A 21346-nucleotide genomic window follows, 5' to 3' on the forward strand; every position below is an offset into this window, starting at 1 on the left:
CTATTATATATTTAATTCTTAGTTAAATGGTGAAGCATAAGACATTTTTCAGGGGTAGTAACCAGAGACTTGCAGTTCTTGAAGAACAGTGGTAAAACTTACTTTTGGCCAGTATGCCAAATCACATTGCCAGATAAAATAGAACATTAAAATTAGGAATACTATTCTTTTTTTAATTCCAACCCTGATCTAAATTAGTGGCTTAAAAGCCCATGTAATTTCAGATATTAACCTTTAAAAACCCTGCAGATAATACGGTGAGGCATGTGGAAATAATTTAAGAAGCTGTTCTGAGTAATTTGATACAGATCTGACTCTGAATTGCATAAAATAGGCATCAGTGTAAGCAAGGTACAGTAAACAAACTTCTCACATTCCCAGATTAATTCATCCTATTTACAAAGAGGTCAACTAGAGCTGTGTCTTGAAAAGGTGAGATTCTGTCCATTAAAACAAGCCATTTCTTGCCAAATCTTCCTGTTTTCTACCCAAAGCCCCGATTTTTGCCTTAGGTGCCTTGTCTTCTGAGTAAACTTTCTTTAGAAACCCAGATTCCCGTTTTGGAAGCCTTCAATCTGGATATAAATCATCATGCTAAGAACTAGAAAATTTACACCTTAAATAGCAATCCTGTTTTCCTAAATCCGCATTCTACTTGTATTTCTTACACTCCACCCCCTTTTTTTCTTCTTCATTAAAGCAGGGAACTTTACAGGAAAAGGAGGAGTGTAAATCAGATCTGGTCACATCTCATGATCCCAGTGTCCAAGAGTGGCTGACACAGGCACAGACAACCCGTTCACAACAGCAGCTAAGCATCCTACAAAGACAGAAAGTGAGCATGTTATACTTAATAAATGCAAATTTTAAATGTGTTTAGAGATTTTGTTTGTGTTTATTTCTGCATGGATATATTAGACGATTGAGAAATTATCTTAAACTTCTTTTACTCATTAATCATGAAGGAGGCTCTGTGTAATTGAGGTGCAGGGTGTCTATGTCATTAACACTCTTCTCAACATGGTGTAGCTTTCCCTAGCCCTCTTCTTATTTTCATACAGAGGGCATGGATATCTGCTGTGGATAAGCCTGAATGTGTAAATTTCTGCACACAGTCTCCAGCCCAAACTGGAACCCTATTCATTTTGGAATTTATAAACTCATGAATGTAGAGGTCTTTGCTTGTTGTTTCCAATTGTGAATATCTACAATAAATGTATGACTGGACCAATTAAACATACAACACTAAAATACAGCCTATAATATACAGAGACTTCCATCACTATAAATAAGATTCTCTATTACTATTACTCTATTACTTCCATTATTATGCAATAAGATCCTACTATACAATAACAGTTTGTGCCACTATAGACTAACAGCTCTCTTCCTACAATCCTTCCACAGTGGTTATTGTTCTGTTGCATCCTATAACCTCTTCCATTTTTTAATATGCCACATTTTAACATCTGCTCCAAGCACTTCATTGTTATTTTTGTTGGAAGTAATAGAGCACAGATGAATACAGCCCCAAGGCAAATTTTGGTAATATGTATAGGTGGGAGATGAAATAATCTCCCTGGAAATTATAAGAGCTGCTGTATATTACAAATGTTGTGCCTCTTTTTCTTCACCATGACAAATAGCAGTTTGATACCATTTTGTTCAAAAAAAATAATCAGAATGAAAGGGTTAATCTTTTCCCCAAACAACAAAGACCTAATCTGCTTCATTTGTCTCCCATTGCTGCTTTTACATTATAAAAACCTACAGGAGATTGATCCCAGCAATACATGTCTCTACTTTATTCCTTACTTTACTTTTTTTTGAAGGGATGTGTCCCATGTTACATACCTAATTATATGCCTCCTGCCTCAGTATGTAAAGCCTCTGAGAGGACAGGAGGCACTACCATCTTTCTCATTGCATTGGAAAGGCTGTGGGAGAGAAGATATTCCAACATTAGGAGAACTTGACAGGGGTTCATATAATTCTGTCAGTGGCTCTCTGGAAAAAATCAAACTCAGTGGCTATTGAAAAACATATACATACATTGATTTCAGTTCCTTTTTTCTTTCTATGTAAAATATTTCCAATCAGTTATAAATCTAGTTTTCATTAATACAAATGTCTTAAGGCAGTTGCCTTTATTTTTTTAGGAACTAGAGAAAGAGCTAGCAGAGCAAAAGAATCTACTTCGTTCAGTGGCAAGTCGCGGAGAAGAAATTTTAACTCAACAATCATTTTCAGATATGCCTTATTCTAGGTGAATATATATGTTTAAATACTTTGTCTTCCTTAATCATGTCTATATATTCCATTTTAGAGAGACTATGTGAAAAAGAATAGTTCACATTCAAAGTAACAGATTAAACTCAAGTGTTTGTCATCTGTGAATTAAGTATATAAGTATTTCTTTCTGTCTAATCATTTTTATAAGGGTGTTCCAGATAAGATGATATACATAGGATTGAATGAATCTGCTGATAATAGGAAATATCAGAAACAGTCAAAATCTCTCACAGTGAGGGTCTTTTCAGACAGGCCTTCCCTGAATTGATGCTCTCCGGGATGACCATGCACTGGGGATGCCTGAAATTATAGTAGCATTGTATCTGGAGGGTAAAATTTCAGGAAGACTGCTTCAGACATAAATCTCACAACTATGGGGTCTCCTTCTTATGGAAGTCTCCAAATTAGCATTTCTCAGCATAGTTTAGGATAAATTTATTGCATCTAAAAACCTTAGCCTTAGCAACTCATTAATATTTACTATATTTAATTTACAACTCCTCTTGGATTGTTAGATCAATTTAAAATGAATTTACTACTTAGTTCATTTTTTATCAATATGAAAAATTGTTTTAAACAGCAACATAACAGTTTTATTGTTGTTGTTATTTTTGTTATTATTTTAAATTTATTGGCTGCCCAACTGCAGTGGACTCTGGATTAAAACCTCATTTTAATGGAACAATTAAGGGCAGGATTATCCATTATTCACAAATATCCTCTAAATTGGAAAGTAGGATATTGAGGGGATTTACATAATTTGCATGAAGATATTATCATGCAAATGGCACAGATTACATTATTTGCATTAATTTATGTATTTTCTATGCTGACTTCATTTCTGTAATGATTGGGGAGGTAAATCATTTAGGTGATTTGCATAATGAAATGATATAAAATGAAGCAAATGATGTGTAGAATTAGTATAATGATATAAATTACATTACAAATTTGATCCTCTGTATGCACATTCCATTACACCGAGATCCAGTAAAACAAGTTTTACTCTAAAGATATTTTGTAATTTTAGTCAGGAAGTGCTATCAGTGGTTCAGACAGCTGCATAATTCTTTGAATAGCCAAAAGCAAGTATTGTGGAGGAGGAGAGAGCTGCCAGCACGCTCATTGTCAGGTCTTGTTATATAAATATTTGTATTCTCATGTAGCACCTTCCAACAATCCACCCTAATTTGCATGATTTGAGAAGTCATTGAAACTTTGATGGTTGTCTGTTCATATGAAATGCTAGCTGTAAAATCACTGAGATTCCACTATCATGATTTGCATTTATATTTTATATGATAGCAAGAAGCCAGATAGACTAACAGAAGAACTGAGTTTAGAAGGGGAAAAGCCATCAGGTGAAGATCAAATGAAAATGAAATGGGAAAGCCTTAATCAAGAATTCAGCATTAAGCACAGGCTTCTGCAGAATGCTCTGGAACAGGAACAAGAACAAGAACAGCCAGTAAGTAGCCTTTCAGAATTATTTTGGGATTCTTCATATGAACAGTGTTAAAGGTGTAGCTTAGCAATGTTTCTCATGCGGAATGTAAAAGAACCTAATCCATCTGACATCTAAATCGGGACTACTGCAACACAGTCTATGTGGGGCTGCCTCTGAAGACACTCAGAAGCTGCAGCTGGTGCAAAATGAATCAGGCAGAGTACTAGCAGGGGCAACCTACTATTCTAGAATTACCCCTATCTTGAGGTTGCTACACTAGATGCACCATTTCAAAGTGCTGGTTATTTTCTATAACTTTATTTATTTATTTGTTCATTTGTTTGTTTGATTTCTATAGCCGCCCATCTCAACAAGTGACTCTGGGCGGCTTACAACAATAAAACCACAAAACAGTTAAAACAATTACAATTAAAACAATTAAAATACAAAATAAATACAAGATAAATATGCATGGCTGCCAAGTAAGCAATGTATGGATGTTAATATAACCAAGAGGCTGGACCATCCACACACTCAAGGCCCCAGGCTGTATATGATGTGGATTTTGGTTATTTTAGTGACTGCTTTACCAAACATGATTATACACATCTGGTTCAAACACTGAAAGGGGGCCTGCTGAAATTTCCACTCCCATGTGACAATGAAAGGGTTGTGAACCAGATTGCAGTTGTCGAGCTTTTAGCATTCAATTTTCCTGGAGTTTCATTTAATAAGGTTTATGGAAAAGGAATAAAATAAAGATTATCCACACACTCAAGGCCCCAGGCTGTATATGATGTGGATTTTGGTTATTTTAGTGACTGCTTTACCAAACATGATTATACACATCTGGTTCAAACACTGAAAGGGGGCCTGCTGAAATTTCCACTCCCATGTGACAATGAAAGGGTTGTGAACCAGATTGCAGTTGTCGAGCTTTTAGCATTCAATTTTCCTGGAGTTTCATTTAATAAGGTTTATGGAAAAGGAATAAAATAAAGATTACAGAAATCTCAGCAACTGGATTGTTTTCACTTTAAAAACCCATTTATCTCTCAGTTGTTAAAGATAGAGACTTTTTCAGTTTTTTTACTCATGTACCCTCTGTGAATGGGCAAGGAGGCTGAAAGTTTCCCTGATAGCTGGAGAATGTGCAGATGGTCAGTACATGAATCTTTCTTAGCTTCTGAATACAGCAGGCCAACTCAGTAATAGCCCCCACATTATACAAGAAGATACACAGAGGAACATCCACAGCCAATCATGTTTAGGAGGGTTTTAACAATCTTCTAGAATGTTAGAGGTAGAGAAGCCATTTATGTTCCATAATATGTGGCCACCTTGTTCAAGAGATGCCAACTCAGACAAATTGCATGAGCCTTACAAAGGTGACAGACTCTCAGGAGGACTTGAGATGATCAGGCCAGGTGAGTGGAGTTGACTTGGGCAAGGCAGATTATAATGTTTGAATTGTTGATTAATAATACTGTTCTTGTAGTTTACTACCCAATATTTTTTTATTGGGTCAGTCTACACATATTGTTAAATAAATAAACAAATAAAACAACCTTAACAGGATAGGGAAAATGAAAAGAAGTTTCATTTATCTTTCTCATATGTCTGAAATATTTTAACCGTTGGTTTTTTCCCCTAACAGGTTTACAGTAGACCAAACAGGCTTATGTCTGGCATGGTGCTGCACAAAGAAGAAGGGCAGACTCAAGATAAAGCATCAGTTAAATCTTTATTGGTTGGTTTGAATGAGGCTTTTAAAAATGTTCCTTCCCAGGTAGAATATTTTATTTTGTTCATTTGAAAATCTTACAGTTTTTTAGTGTAAGTTATACAATAGTTTCAATTGATTTAAAAAATTATATAATTACAAAGAAAAAATTCTCCCCCCCCCCCACCCCATCTCTCTCCAAAGAGTAACAGTCTTGTCTCTTTTCCTTTTTATTCATTTGTTCAGGCTAGAGGTGCAGAGAAGGAGAGTCTGCAGTTTGAGCAAAAGCTATACAATGGTGTTTCGGCCACCTCATCCTGGCTAGATGGTGTTGAAGAAAATTTCTTTGTTGCCACAGCCCTATTACCTGAAGTGACAGAAACTTGCCTTGATAATCAAGAAGTAAGAGAGTCGTTAACCATCAGTTAAATCTGACCCTTTTTCATTTACTGAAAGATAAGGCTATACAAGATATGTTTATCAGCATTAATCATGGAAGAGTAGATGCAAAAAACCTTTGCACCTGTACTGAACCTTATGCCAAAAAAGGGTATTTCACTTGCATTAAAGTCAGTCCCTAAAGTGTACCGTAACTTTTATGGAACTAACTTCTGTGTGGCTGTGGCAGGCCTCTGCTGATGAAAAGTGTTCCATTGTTATGGAAAAGGTATGGTGCTGCCCTTTGCATTCCTAGAATGTAAATCAAAATAGACCAATTTCTACAGGTATGCACAAAATTGTCTTCTGAGAATGTAGCAACATATACATTATCTAAAATAAGCCACAGAGTAAGAGACCATAGGTAAACCACTCTTTGGAAAATAAATGCAACCTATGTGATTCCTTGAAACTGATTTGTATGCTCAAGAAAGAAATAAGAGATTGTGCTCATCCTTCTCACCTAAAATTTACCATGAGCTTTTAGAACCGTTGTATTTGGATAAATATGTTTAGATTTGAGATATAATTCTTATAGCTACTCCTATGAATAGGAATAGTCAGGAAGCACATTTTGGTGGGGGGAAAACAATAACATACAGGTAGTTATGATGGCCATTGGGCTGGAATTTCCTTTGCTAAGCAATGCGGTCATAAAGTGTGATGTCACATGACCACATCACTTAGTGACAACAGTCCTGGTTGCCGTTGTAACCACAGGACCATGTGGGTCGTTAAGCCGGAAGATGCAGAACTCCCAGGCAAGGAATACAGGACTGTGTGCCATGGGGGTGCTGCCATGGGCAGGCACTACAGAGCACAGGTGGATGGATAAGCAGGACTGCGGGTGGGGGGATGCTGCATGCATGCATGCTATGGAGTGTGGGCTGGCAGGGGGGTGCTATGGAGTACCAGATCCCTGGGAACTGGTACTCCATAGCAGGGCTCCTCAGCAGAAAAAGCAGCGGGAGCAACTTACAGGAGCAACTTGCAACCTTCCCTGCTGGCTTCCCCATTGACTTTGCTTGTGGGAAGCCAGCAGGAAAGGTCACAAATGGTGATCAAATGACCGCGGGATGCTGTAGCTGTCATCAATGTGGGTTGGTTGCCAAGTGTCCAAATCGCGATCACGTGACCACAGGGGTGCTGTGACGGCTGTAACTCCGAGGACCGGTTGTATCACTTGTTCAGCATCATCATAACTTTGAACAGTCACTGAATGTGTGGTCGTAACCAGACTACCTGTATAATATTGGTTTTCATAATCATCTCTGGTCATCTGTTTTTTCATAGTGTTAATTTTAAAACCATGTTGTTTTTATTTGAATACTTTTTAGTCTCTTGCTAAAGATATCAAGGAAATGACAGAAAAAATGGATAAGAGCAAGGATTTATTTTCTCACATGTTTCCTGAGAGTGCTGATAACCGAGATGTTATAGGAGACACTTTGGACTGTTTGCTACAGAGATTAGCATTACTAGAGACACTAGTAAACCAAAGATGCCAGCATATGAAAGAGAGACTCCAGCAGATACTGAATTTTCAGGTAGATCTTGACCTATTCTCTTAAGAGTTTCTCTGTACTGTTAAATGTTGAAATGTGGGTAATCCAATTATATTTGTGAGAGCCAGTTTGGTCTAGTGGTTAAGGCACCAGGCTAGAAACCAGGAGTCTATGAATTCTAGTCCCACCTTAGGCACAAAGCCAGCCAGGTGGCTTTGGGCTCGTCACTCTCTCTCAGCCCGACTAAGAAGACAAAGGCAAACTACTTCCAAAACCCTTGCCAAGAAAACTGCAGGGTCTTGTCCAGGCAGTTGCCAGGAGTCAAAAAATGACTCAAAGGCGCACACACATACACGGCTTTCTGTGTACAAATAAAGATCTTTCATTTTCCAAGAACTTAGCAATAATTAATTTATTTAAAGTAATTAATTTAAAGTAATTTATCAGATGAAAAGAATAGTCTCCCGCTTAATGTCATCCCTAGGGAAGGATGAGTGATGCCTTTACCAGAGATCTGGAGACAGATTTCGAGGAACAGGGATCTAGCTCAGCTCAAAGTTTTTATCACTAGCAAACTGCCTGTTATCACAAGTAACATGGAAAAACGTTGGGCAATAAAAAGGCTTTGGGCAATAATGACAAGTATTCTGTTATTTTCATGTATTAACTTTTTTTCAATCACCAACAGAATGACCTGAAGTTGATGTTTACTTTATTGGCTGATAATAAGTATGTTGCACTGCAGAAACTAGCAGAAGCAGTTGAACGTCCTGAAACAGAACAAATACAGGTACTATTGTGTTTTTATATTCATAACGATAAAGAAAGATACGGTGTAATGAACACCCCCCAAAATTACTTAGGAGATAGTATCCAGAGTACAGGCAGTGCCTGTCAGTATTTATTCTAATGAATAAATAGTGCCTAACTTTGAAATACTTTTGTATAGGAGTAAATAGACATGCCTTTGAAGAAGAATTCTCTTTGGCAGTGTAATAAATTTCAGTAACAATTTAGTTTGCATTTCTTACATTGTGTCAGATTATATGTACAATATACACTTACGTTTCTTAACCTGAATGAGCAACACTAGAGCAGAGTGGATATGTAGAATTGACTTGGTGAATTAGCTTCACTTTTACTTGGCAAGTTAGAAGAGCATTTAAATGTGAACAAGAATAATGAGCACAGTCCTGAAGAACCCAAAATGTTCACTGTGTCTAATAATGGTTCCCACAGGTTGTTATCCTAACGTTTGGGCCTTTCTTTTGTCTTTCATTAATGGAAAGCAATCAGAAGTCCTCTTTGCCTACACAGAGTTGGAAAGTGGTGAATTAGTTATTTTCTGTGGGGAGGAAGATTATCTGATACTGCTGATCTTCAGATAGATAGATAGATAGATAGATAGATAGATAGATAGATAGATAGATAGATAGATAGATTTCAGTTCTTATAATTATTTCTCATTGACAGACTTCTTGTTTTGATTTTAACATTTAATAATCAGACTACAGTTTGGAATGTTATTTAGTCTTAGCTTTATCACATGTAAGTATCAGACTGCTCTGAGCAACCTTAACATCTGAATTTCCATTTTTGACATTAAGAGTCCCTGAAATTTAGCTTTCTTTTGATATTACAGTTAAATATTCTTCTTTACATAGGCTATTGAGCAAGTAGAACATGGACTGAAAGAATTAGATACAGGAATCACTGAATTAAAGAAACGTGGAGATAAATTGCAAATTGATCAATCTTTCATGGAAGAATTATCCAAACTTCAGGTAATTAAACTATTAGAAACTTTTTACAATTCTCGGCATAGTATTTCTTTTTCTTTTTTTGTACTGATGAATTATGTGTACTTTATAGATAAGAAATTAATTTACTTAATATGAAACAAATGTAAAATATTTTCAGAGGGTTGCAAAAATCATTGAGTTTGCCTCATCTGTCAACTAACATTTGAAAACAAAATGTTGGTGGAAAAGTAATTATCATAAGGAGTTAACATAGCTCATATTTATCTCACTTATCCTGACTGCCATTACCTGCTCTGAGTCTTCCTAGACAGACAGTAATTGAATTCAGATTCTTAAAATTATTATGCAAAAGTCTGTTAAAATCAGTTGTTACAATCAGTTACAATGCAATGCAATACAATACAATCACTTCTAACAAGGGGTTTTGAAATCTCATTTGATCTATCACACAGTGGATTCCTTTAGACAATTTCATAACTCAGTGACTACAAAATGCATTGTTTTGGATGACTTTGTTAAGTTTGTTCTAAGGCATTCTGATAAAAAAGACAACAGAACCATATCACAAATGGAGCTACAGCATGTAGCCAATATTTATATTTAATTTTTTTTTCCGTGACTGTAAATTTTTGCTTTTCTTTTCACATGTCAGGATATGTATGATGAGTTGATCATGATCATAGGATCACGGCGCAGTGGACTGAACCAGAATCTGGCACTAAAGGGTCAATATGAACAAGCTTTGCAGGATCTGGCTGACCTGATTGAAACTGGGAAAGAAAAGATGGCGGTTGATCAAAAAATGGTAGTTGCCTCCAAAGAGGAAATCCAACAGCTTCTTGACAAGCACAAGGTGAAAACAATGTATACGTTTATAATTTACTGAGTTTTCTATTGCTGTCATTTAACAGAGTCCTTTTCTGTAATTCTCCTGTTATCCAATCTGGAAAGAGAGTAGCTGTTTCAATGTGATTAAATACTAATTGGAATAATTTTAATGACTATAAAAATATTTATTTATTTATGAAAATACTTATCTCAAAAGGCTCATATAATAAATGACTCTTGTATAATAAATGAACTATACAAAAGACAGACATAATGAAAATAATTAACAAAATCCACAACCATGGAAAGCATGGCAACCTTGCCCATCATCTGCACCAAAAACCTGTCAGAATAAAATGTTTTTGACTGCAAAAAGCAAGCAGGGTGGGGGCTCCATATACCTCAAAGAGGCAAAATATTCCCTAGTTTGGGAATATTCTTTCACCTTACGTGAAAACTTTCTCAAAACAGGACAGGCTAAGTCTTGGTTTCAAGCCATGTAGGATTGTATAAATTAAAACCAGCACCTTGGATTGGGCCCAGAAATCTTTTTGTTTGTTTTTTGCTTAATACAACTTAGAGGCTACCAAACCCCAAACAACTCTGGGCAATTTACACTTTTAAAAAACTAATAATAAAGAGAGAGATCTAGAAGGCAAATTCTGTATGACAAACAAAGCACCCTATAGGGACTCATCTACCACCCTGTCCCAGTGCTTGGGAAAACAGCCAAATCCAGTGATTTTATGAATGTCATCAGTGTGGGAATTCTATGGATCTCTGTTAGCAACTATTACAGTAACTGAAAGACAGCTGTAATTCTATAAAATTTAGTCCTCTGTAGCCAAGCCACTACATTTGGTCCCAGTTGTACCTTCTGAGTTGTTCTAAAGGGTAGCTCCATATAAAGTGAATTGCAGTAGTCTAAGTGCAATGTGATTAGGGCTTGAGTCATAATGGAATAGATTTCCCAGCTAGAATAGATTCCATAAGGAGTAAAGATGTTTTGATAGTGCAATAACCAGAGTATATAGGGATATTTTAAATAATTATGTTTCAAAATTGTGCTTTAATCTTGAATGTATTTGTAGAAACACTGCTATTTTGTCTTGTGATATAGAGGAGTTTAAATGCAAAAAACACATTATTTAAAAATGTCAAGGATACTTCTTTCTGACATGGGGTTGAAACAAAACAAACATTCTGATTCCTAATATGCTTGTGAGGAAGGAATATAAATTCAACCTTCTCTTAAAGATAGAAGTTTTTTATCTAAGAAAGATGCATATTCTGAATAAATTCTGCAGCAGTCTGTTCCATTGCTGAGAATATAAATGAGACACAAACAGTGGGAAAATTAAGGGATTAAAATTTTAGATGGTTTGTACCACAGCAGTACATAATCACACTGAAGTGTTGAATACTAATGAATTTACCCTGGTTAGTAACAAATAATGTTTATATTCTCAGGAATATTTTCAAGGATTAGAGGCACACATGATCCTTACAGAAACACTTTTTAGAAAGATAAACAGCTTTGTTCTCATGAAGGAAACTCAGATCCATGTAGACCTAATGGCACAAGGCTCTGCAGTGTTAAAACAAGCTCATAAGAAAGGAGTAGAGCTGGAATATATTCTAGAGGTAAGTTTTTTTTTCCTTTGCTTTAAATGGATAAATTTTAACTTGTTTCATTCAGTTTGCCAGTGACATAAAAAGTAGCAGTTTCTTAAGAAAACTTATACAAAAGTTTGTGGAAAGGAGAAGTTTGTTTCCTGAAAACATCAAATGTGTTGAAGCACATGTCCAAAATCATCTGAGCTACTCCAAAATCATTTTGCCACTAGGACAGTGTGGAAATTTTAAAAATTCATCTTCTATCCCATTGTCATATTAGTTTTTTAATTTATTTGGCAAAAAAAATCTCAAAAATGTATAGCAATCTTTTGTATATACTTCTGTAATATGCACATTCTTGTATCCAATTTTCCAAATTTCCTTTTGCAAGGAATATTCCCTAATCTTCACATATATATTTCCCCTAATCTACATATTTTTGTTCCAAAGGGTGCCTGCCCTGTGGAACATTCTGCCCCCGGAGGTGAGGCAGACCCGTTTGCTCCCGACCTTCCAGAAGGGTTTGAGGACCTGGTTCTGCCACCTCACCTGGGGTGGGAAGGGCAATAGCTCTTCCTGGGGGTGGCTGGGGGTGTAGAGTCCTCCCTACTGAATATAATTTCCTCCATTTTAGATTTATATTTATTATTTTAATATCTTGGGTGTTCATCTTGTAATTTTATATGTTGATGTTTTTAAAAGGATGGTTTTATTGTAAACTGCCCAGATTCCCCCCTTTTGGGGAGAGATGGGTGGTAATAGAAATTTGAATAATATAAATATTTTATAATAAATATTTTATCCCTGTTTTTTCTTGCTGGATAAATATACATAAAAAATCAGGGAACTGCAAATAAACTAAGGTTGGTAGAGGAGGAGGAGGCACTTTATCCTTTTTTTTTTCTGATTACTTATCAGAATATTACTTACTTATATTTAACCTGAATATTCATCCTTGCTTAATGTATCAAGAGACAATAAATGTATAGAATCATCTAGTTCGTTATGTTTATTTGAGGGCTATTTAGAATTTCTCTGCAAAGCTTGCAACAGTCTTCCACCCAAATAAAACTTGAAACTGAAACAGTGATAATCTTTTGAGTTGAACAGCTGCGGTCTAGTTTTCTTTTGTTCTGACATTTCACCAGCAGCTGTGGCTGTTATCTTCAGAGGCAGAGTGAGCTGCTTTATGGTGCACCTCTCTTGAAACTTGAAACTGCTCATGTCAATTGAATGTTATTCCATACTGAATAACCAACTAGCAAAAAAAAAAAAAGTAAAAAGAGTCTTTTGAAAAATTTGGGAACTATAAAATAAATCTCTGTAGAAAACAAAGAGTACATGGTTCTGCTCTTATTAAAAAAAAGTTAATTTAAAATATAGGACCTCCTTTTTTTTACTTCAACAGAAAAGTACCAAAATAAGTTTTTTAAAAAAGGACCCCAAGTAGCTAATAGCAGTCCTCAGAAAAGTGGGAACACTTGAAATAGTGCCTGTTTTGTCACATTTTGTTCTATGATAAGTCCAAATTATGTTTTTTCTTCCAATCTCAAAGAAAAACTCAAGAAATATGTGTTAAGAGTTCAGAATGCTCAAGATGGCTGTTTCAAGGTCAGAACATTTCAAGGTCCCTAAAATACAATAAAATCAGAAGTGCCAGACTTTTGAGGTGACCCATTTCAGTCAGTTCAGTGCTGAGCAGTTTTCTGTTAGTGTCCTAACAGTGAGACACACACTGAGACGAGGAGTAGTTCTCTAGTGTTTATTACTGCTACATAAACAGAATCCTAACAAACTGAATAAGCGTGGGAAAAACCCCGACATATAAATCCCAAAAGCTAAGGCGGGCCTGATCTGTGTCTCTTTGAATGGCTGCTTAATTCCTCAGTACTACACATGCGTTTTCCCCCCTGGATAGAGGCCCCCTCCTGCTCACCGTCATTACTCATGACAGTTAGAGGTGTATTTGAAAAATGCTGAGAAACTATTTGAGATATATATATGGTTTACAGACTTGGAAGCATCTAGAAGATGATTATCAGGAACTCACACAGCAGTTGGAGGCTGTTGAAACCAGCATTCCTAGTGTTGGTTTGGTAGAGGAATCTGAGGAAAGGCTTAAGGACCGGATTGCACTTTATCAGGTAATGGCAGTTATTTTATCATTTCATTACTGATGCCACAAAGAATATCAGTTTCAGGGAAATTATGTCCTATCTGCATTCTTGCATATTTTGTACAACCAAACTTTCTAGTGTTTTTGCAACTCCCCTTGCCCTCCCCTGGCTGCAGTTAAGAACAGAAGAGACCTCTGGATCAGGCCAGATGTGTATCTAGTTGAGTTTACAACTAGATGCAGATGTTTGAGGGAGAATACAAGCAACTATCTTCTTGATTTTGTGCAGTTATACTAAAAATCAAAGTAGACATTTATTTGATAAAATAATATGTATATAATCCAATGTAAATGTATGCATATTTTACCTAATTATGCATATATGGGAGGGATTGATTCTATTCAAGTAGTGCATGAGAAGAACAGGTTTGTTTATTTTCTCCCCATGAGATCTGTTAGAACCTTGAATATGACTACCAGGAGGCAAGAATGGAGAGAGCAACTGTGATCATACTTAGTTTTGTTTGATTTTGTTTCTTGCATTCATTAGGTAAATTAGTTAGACATATAAATTGCATATATTGCAGACACAGAGCTTGGTTGATCTTTTCTGGGAACCAGTACCTGAAGAGAAAAGGCTTATCCCTTCTATTCCTAGCAAGTTCATACATATAAATGTACAGAACTACTAAACTGTAGACAGGAATAATATTGTGCATACCAGTGGAAACTTAATTCATAAGTATTCAAGCCCCATTGCAGTTACATTTTGCTACTGATTGTCCTAAGGAGGGGAAAGAGAAGCTTCTCTGTCCCAGATGCTGTCTTATTGGTATGGATGACTCTCTCTACACCTATCATTCATTACGGAAAAAAACCCATGACTGGATGTTACATATTGGAAATAAAGTTCCCTATAGTTGTCCTAGATCACAGTCATTGTTAGACTCATCCTCCAGGAATTTCTTTTCCCTTTGCAAATGTCATCCAAGCCACTACGCTGATCATTTCCTGTGGCAACTAATTTCTAAGTTAGTTTAGGTAAAAGGCAACCCATACAGTTGCAGCATTAGATGCAGGGTGGTATATGGAATGTGGGGTATTTTAGTATGCATGTATGGAAAGGTAGGGTATTTGAGTAAAGTAAAAAAAAGAATCCGTTAACCATGAACAAGTTGCAATGTATATTTCTCTGAATTGTACGTATACAAAACCAGAATATTGAAACAAATTACCAGGCCTGGTGTTCTACTAATAAGTATTATAGTTTTCACTGATACTGTGCAGTTTGAAGCCTCTTATATGATGTCTTTGGAATACAAGCAACTAGATATTTCTGAATGCATAGTCTTAGGAAAACAATGTCTCTGCAGTAAAGTGTGTAGAAATGTGTGGCATGCATTTCGTTACTATAAAAGTGTTCATTTGTTCTCTCTTAGTGGGAAAGTGCCCAGAATGGGCTCCATCATTCTTTCCAGTTCAACAAGCAGACTTTGCTCTTCCCCATAGTTATTTTCCTACTTAAGTGAGAGTAACTGGTTTTCCCTTCTCTCTAGAAAAAAAATAACAGTAGAAATATTTAAGCATTTATTCTATATTTAATTTGCTTCTGCTTCTAGTCAGAACACACAATTCTTTGGCAAAAGCCTTCAAAAATAAAGAAGGAGGAATTAAATCTCATTCCTTACCTACTCTTCTGTTGTGGGCCAAATTGCACATTGCTTCCATCTACTGCACATTATGTCAGAAGAATCAGAGCAAGCCAACTGAGTAGGAAAGATCTAGAACAGTCAGAACAGAACCTGAGTTATTCTGGCTGCTTTGGAATTACTTACCTTACAATAATCTGCAAAATTCTGAGGTATAATCTGGCCCAATATCCTTCTACATGTATTCCCTAGTTTGCTTTCTAGCAAGAGTCCTCTGCCAAGTCACAAGGGTACACATGATGGTAGCACTGATACTTTATAACTAGCCCTTATTATTTTGGCTTTGGGGATAATGAATCAACATAGTTTATTACAGATATTCCAGACTGAGGTCTGGGATATCAAAATTCATATTCCAAAGGGGTCCACTTAACTGCATGGAAACTAAAAGGAGAAAGTGCATTAAATTTAGATGCTCCTAGGAAGTCTTAGACATCATATTTTTCTTGAGAAAACCATTAGCCAATTGGGTTTATGAAGCAACCTAGAAAATCTTCACTGGATGGTGCAAATAAAAGCATTTTCTCCAAGTAGGACTGCAGAAGTGGCTAATTTTGCTGTAAATAGCACTGAGATTTTTAATGGAAAGTTATATTCTAATATTTTAAATAAAGAAATCCCAACATCCTTAAGATACAAGCCTCATTTATTCCAGGCCTTTTCTAAATTGGGTGCTCTCCCAAGAGGAAAAAAACTTCATGTTAGAAAGTATGCTCACGCTCATCTGTCCACTGGTGGTACATAGGTTTTGAAGTTGGGAGGACTAAATAACCCTGCATTTAAACTATTCAAGTCAGGATCTCTAAGGTTACACTCCCTTAAGGTTTAATCTCTCAGTCAATAAATATTTTTCCATTTTTCACAAGAGAGTGATGATATTCAGACTTACCTATCTAATCTTTATCTCAGATATAAAGTTCATTTTCCACAAAACACAGGAAGTTATTTATTTTATATTTTATTTTGCAATATTTGTAGACCACCTCAATCCAAACAGATTCTTTCTGTAGACCATTGCAATCCAAATTTATTCAACTTCTTCCTGGTCCACCTATCACACTCACTTGAGTTTCTCGGTTACAAACTGGATTTCTACATTTATCTGCTTCCACCTTTCTTTAGCCCAACCTTTTTTTCTTTTACTTTCATATATCGTAGCCCACTTGATTGAAGTTCGCACTGCCAACATTCTTCGTTGTTAGTTTCCATCAGGTTATTGTCAACTCATAGTGACCCTGTGGATAGTTATCCTGAGCTGTGTTTTCTCTTCAGTCAAGTGGCTAATCATTCCTAGAGTAACATCCATGGCTATTATCATTCCATCACATTGCTGGTCTTCCTCTTTCACGTTTTCCTTCAACCTTGCCAAGCATGATGCCTTTCCTTAATGATCTTTTTGTTGAATAATACGTCAAAAATGGGAAAGTTCTACCCTTTGAGCACCTAAGGAGCCTTACATTTTTATGTATTAAATATTCTTCAGCCATAACTTCAGGATTTTTCCCTCTAAACAGACCAGTATCTGAAGTTTGCGAGGCAGCTACCTTGCCTTCAGCAATACATTGACTTGCTGTTGAGAATTTAATAATATACTTCAGCAGAGGTAATTTTTGATAGAGAATACTTTGACAGATGCTCTTCAAGTAATCAATAACTATAATGACTCACTTCAATTATTACATCTCTTTTAAATATCTGTGCCCTCCCATGCCAACAAGGAAAGCAACATGGGTTCTTACCATAATGGTTGCCTATTTGGTGTGAGGACCCACCACATAAATCTTTGTTTTTCTTGTATCAGCTGTTACTGTAAATAGAATAAATGAACCTTCCCCCTTTTGCTTTTCAGACAGTTTTTTTTTTTAGGTTTTAGATACTCAGGTCTTTTTTTTTTTACTTCAATGAGTTTTCCTTCTCTTATTTATGGCTTATTTAGGGAAACAGTCTGGTAGGGCTGCATCAGGAGGGGAGAGGATCAAAAATCTATAAAGTGATTTTCTGTTTCTTGAACTAAGTTGATGAAGTCCATATGTATGCTCTCACATCAACAAAGAGCATCCTTTATGGTAGGGTTGAATGTTCCTTTTTCCTTATGGATTATAGTGAGGAAAGAGAAATCATTACAGTTTCATATTATCCTTAATTGTCTTTTGTCATTAAAGCACCTGAAATCTAGTCTTACTGAACACCAACTCAAACTTTACCAAGTGCTGGATGATGGGAAAAGACTACTGTTTTCTGTCACATGTTCAGAATTGGAAACTCAACTGAACCAATTAGGGGAGCATTGGTTAAATACTACCCACAAAGTTACCAAGGAACTACACAGACTAGAAACCATACTTAAACTCTGGACAAGGTATTGCTGATGAAATGAAATAATGGGTTTGGATTCTTTAGCATTTTGTATTTCATCAACTGTATAATATGGTTTATTTCTTTGATTTGAAATTTGAGAGAATTCTAGGAAAAGAATGCTAGCGTTCAACCTTCAACTATAGCTAACTTTTATTGGCATCCAAATTGGGGAAGGGTTGATTTATGATTACCATGCATTTATATAGTTTTGATTTATTGCTATGGTTGCTTTATAATTTGACTGTGTTGGATATAACCCATCCAGAATGTTTTGAGTTGGGTAGGCTATAAAAACTTTAAAATGAATGAATGAACAAGCGATGAATGAATGAATGAATGAATCATAAAGAACTAATTAAGTGTCATTCAAACAGGCGAAAGCAGCCTAAATTAATTATATTTTCCCTCCATCTCCAAAGCAGATAATTTGGCTTGTAGAAGCATTGTTTTACTTTAGAAATAGCATATTTCTAAACTGAAGTCATCAAGAAACAGTGGAACCCAAGACACAGTAGAAAGAAACTATAAAATACCTTCCTAGGAGGTAGAGAGTTGAATTCTGTGGTTCACTGTGTAACTCAGATGACATACTGAAACAGCTCTTGACTGCCATTTGCTTTTTCAAACAAGGGAGTCACTGTGATACAGTATGTAAAATTTGCCTATACCTGCCAAGGGTGGAATTGAAATTGGGTGGTATACATGTATCAAGTGGTTGTTTGAGAGTACATAATTATACATAAAAATAATCAGTGAAATTTAAATTAATTTCAGTGTTCAAGATGGAATATTCTTTTTGATCGATAGAATATTTTATCAGGAACCTTTTAATTAATGAGAGACTACTGAATGTCTGTGGCTTAACGTGAAATAAGTTTGTCTTTCATGCTCTTTATAGATATCAGAGTGACTCAGCTGAGCTGATTCATTGGCTCCAGTCGGCAATGGAACGTCTGGAATATTGGACCCAGCAATCTATTACAGTCCCTCAAGAACTAGAAATGATTCGAGATCACTTGAATGCATTTTTGGTAGGTATGAATAAAAAGTTGAGCCACCTTTATGTTTCATAACATAATTGTGTAGTAACATAATTGTTTCCATTGTGGAAGAAAATTTAAAAAGCAACACATTGCTTTATCGAGAACAGCAATATCGAGAACCACTGTATTTTTTTTTGGCTAAATAATTGTGTATGTATATCCTGCAGTGCTGTGCACTCCTAATTTTCATGAAAATAATGCATTTAAGTTCCATTCATACTCCCAAGTTTGTTGCTAAAACTGCTTATACCAACTAGTTATGGCAAGTCACAATTATTTCAGGAATTTTCCAAAGAAGTTGATGCAAAGTCATCCCAGAAATCTACTGTTCTGAGCAATGGAAATCATCTTCTCCGGCTGAAGAAGGTGGATACTGCCTCTTTGAGGGCTGGACTGTCACAGATTGATAATCAGTGGTCAGAACTGCTCATACAGATTCCAGTAGTGCAGGAAAAACTGCATCAGGTAGGGCAAATTCTGGTCACTACGTATGATTTTATTTTATGTACAGGTGAATATGTATTAGTACTGTTTCTGTCAGTCTTCTAGTCAGGCATTGCTTATAAATTTCTTCTTTCCAGAAACTCAACCCTGCATTCAGGAACTAGATAATGGCAAAATCTTCACAGACTTGACACAGCTAGTTAAGTTGTTTTATTGTAGATAAAAAACAGTCATATATATTCAAAGGTCTGCATACTGAACTACACAGGAATAAAGCCCTATACATTTGTCAGCCTCAACATTTAAATTTTTTGTAATTTCCACTTACCTTTTCCAATTCAGAGATTCTGGTCCTTTCTTTTCCCAGCGTTGAAAGTTGGGGACATCTTTGCCATGTTTATATAGGAATAAGGATAAGGTGTACGATTTACACAGTCTGCTATGCTGATGTATCTTTGTACTTCAACTATGTCTTCCTTCTCAACCAAGGCTGAGAAACCATAGTTTCCAGTGTTTCTATAGTGGTTACCAAGACTGTGCAAAGCTTTCCAAACAAGTCCTTTGTAAAGTGTGTTAGCATAAGCAAAGTCCCTCTCCTTGAAGCATAAAAACAGCTATATCCTTCAGAAGGTGCATGCAACTACTTCAAAGGCTATACTCAGTTGTATGTGTGTACAGTACATGTCTGTGCACAGATAATATCTCCACATTGGGACTGCCAGTAAAACAAAGCAGCTGTGCATGCACCCTTCTTCCACTCAGGGAAGAAGCAAGAGATCACATTCCTATGGATTTTGACCGGAGATTTTGTGACCTTAAAGGCTAATGAATCACAGTACAGCTGTTCTAAAATTAGTGCTTACAGTGCAGTAATTGTGATTATTTGAATGTGCTAGCACTGGAATGGAAATAATTAGTTGGCAAAGAGGTGATTGATTAAGCAGCAGTACTATAATACTGTAAATGTATGATGGAGTTTAGTGGAGTTCATTCATAAGTTTTCAAATTCACTTCTGCAGAATGGACAAGGGTATTTTTCCATCTTACAAGGATTCTATTTATAGAAGTTATGAATACTGTGTTGGGCTATAATATATGGAAGCAGATGGCACGTCCTTTTACTAAAACATAGATTGAACTGAGTAAATAATATAATCCAAACAATTTAATTCTAGGCTATTTACTTTGAATTAAATTACATTAATGATCCATGGGTCACAAAGAGTTGGACACAACTTAACGACTTACAAATTACATTGATATCAATGGATATATATATATATATATATATAATATAAAAATAGAACAATTGTTGCACTGAAAGGCAAAGTATCATCAAAGTAAGTACTGGCAGTTATAGGCAGTAAGCATATTCAAATTTACAAAATAGAGAATAGTAACCTTTGTAAATCTATCAGTAAGCAGTAAACATGTTTCATATCTGAACATATGTGCTCCATCATGATACATACACAGTAATATAATTATAAATGAAGCATGTAATAGATATTGGTTTTCATTTGACTGATTTTTTTGCAGCTCCAAATGGATAAGCTTCCTTCTCGCCATGCCATCACAGAAGTCATGAGTTGGATTACTTTGATGGAAAATGCTATTTCTAAGGATGAGGAAAACATAAAAAATATAGTAGGGCACAGAGCTGTCCAGGAATACCTCCGGAAATATAAGGTATTTAACTGGGAATAGTTGGATTTACACTGGTATCTTCTATTTAAGTGCATTGGATCTGGTATTAGACATGTAGATTGACTTAACTACTGAAGCTGCATTTGGAGTTTATAATATCCCATTGAGTTATGATGTGAATACTGGACTTTTGTCTGCACAAGTAACATTCCTTAACTTCAGTAGAAGTGCTTCAGTGGTTCTTCTCATCTCTCTGGGTTGGTTCCAGCTGGTTTTGGTAGTGAGGAAGAGATTAAGCCTGAGGCACTTCCTTTGTGGGATCCTCAAAGCACAGTCCTCTCTCCACTCCTTTTTAACAACAATGTGAGGGCATTGGGGGAAGTCATACAGGAGCAAAAGGTCAGATATCATCAAAA

The 21346-nt window shown here is 35.9% G+C and overlaps 1 protein-coding gene across 1 annotated transcript in view; it reads left to right on the forward strand.

Moving 5' to 3' along the window:
• Nucleotides 1-21346, forward strand: part of SYNE1 (spectrin repeat containing nuclear envelope protein 1) — a 313009-nt gene that overhangs the window by 209308 nt on the left and 82355 nt on the right. The window contains exons 97-111 of the mRNA XM_063293716.1: nucleotides 701-835; nucleotides 2160-2266; nucleotides 3598-3760; nucleotides 5397-5528; nucleotides 5709-5864; nucleotides 7238-7447; nucleotides 8094-8195; nucleotides 9070-9189; nucleotides 9821-10021; nucleotides 11467-11640; nucleotides 13626-13757; nucleotides 17601-17797; nucleotides 18695-18827; nucleotides 19122-19304; nucleotides 20823-20972. Coding sequence (XP_063149786.1) covers nucleotides 701-835; nucleotides 2160-2266; nucleotides 3598-3760; nucleotides 5397-5528; nucleotides 5709-5864; nucleotides 7238-7447; nucleotides 8094-8195; nucleotides 9070-9189; nucleotides 9821-10021; nucleotides 11467-11640; nucleotides 13626-13757; nucleotides 17601-17797; nucleotides 18695-18827; nucleotides 19122-19304; nucleotides 20823-20972 — 2295 coding nt within the window. The remainder of the gene's footprint in view (nucleotides 1-700; nucleotides 836-2159; nucleotides 2267-3597; nucleotides 3761-5396; nucleotides 5529-5708; nucleotides 5865-7237; nucleotides 7448-8093; nucleotides 8196-9069; nucleotides 9190-9820; nucleotides 10022-11466; nucleotides 11641-13625; nucleotides 13758-17600; nucleotides 17798-18694; nucleotides 18828-19121; nucleotides 19305-20822; nucleotides 20973-21346) is intronic.

Source organism: Candoia aspera, chromosome 1 (assembly GCF_035149785.1).
Source record: "Candoia aspera isolate rCanAsp1 chromosome 1, rCanAsp1.hap2, whole genome shotgun sequence".
Taxonomy (NCBI): Eukaryota; Metazoa; Chordata; class Lepidosauria; order Squamata; family Boidae; genus Candoia; species Candoia aspera.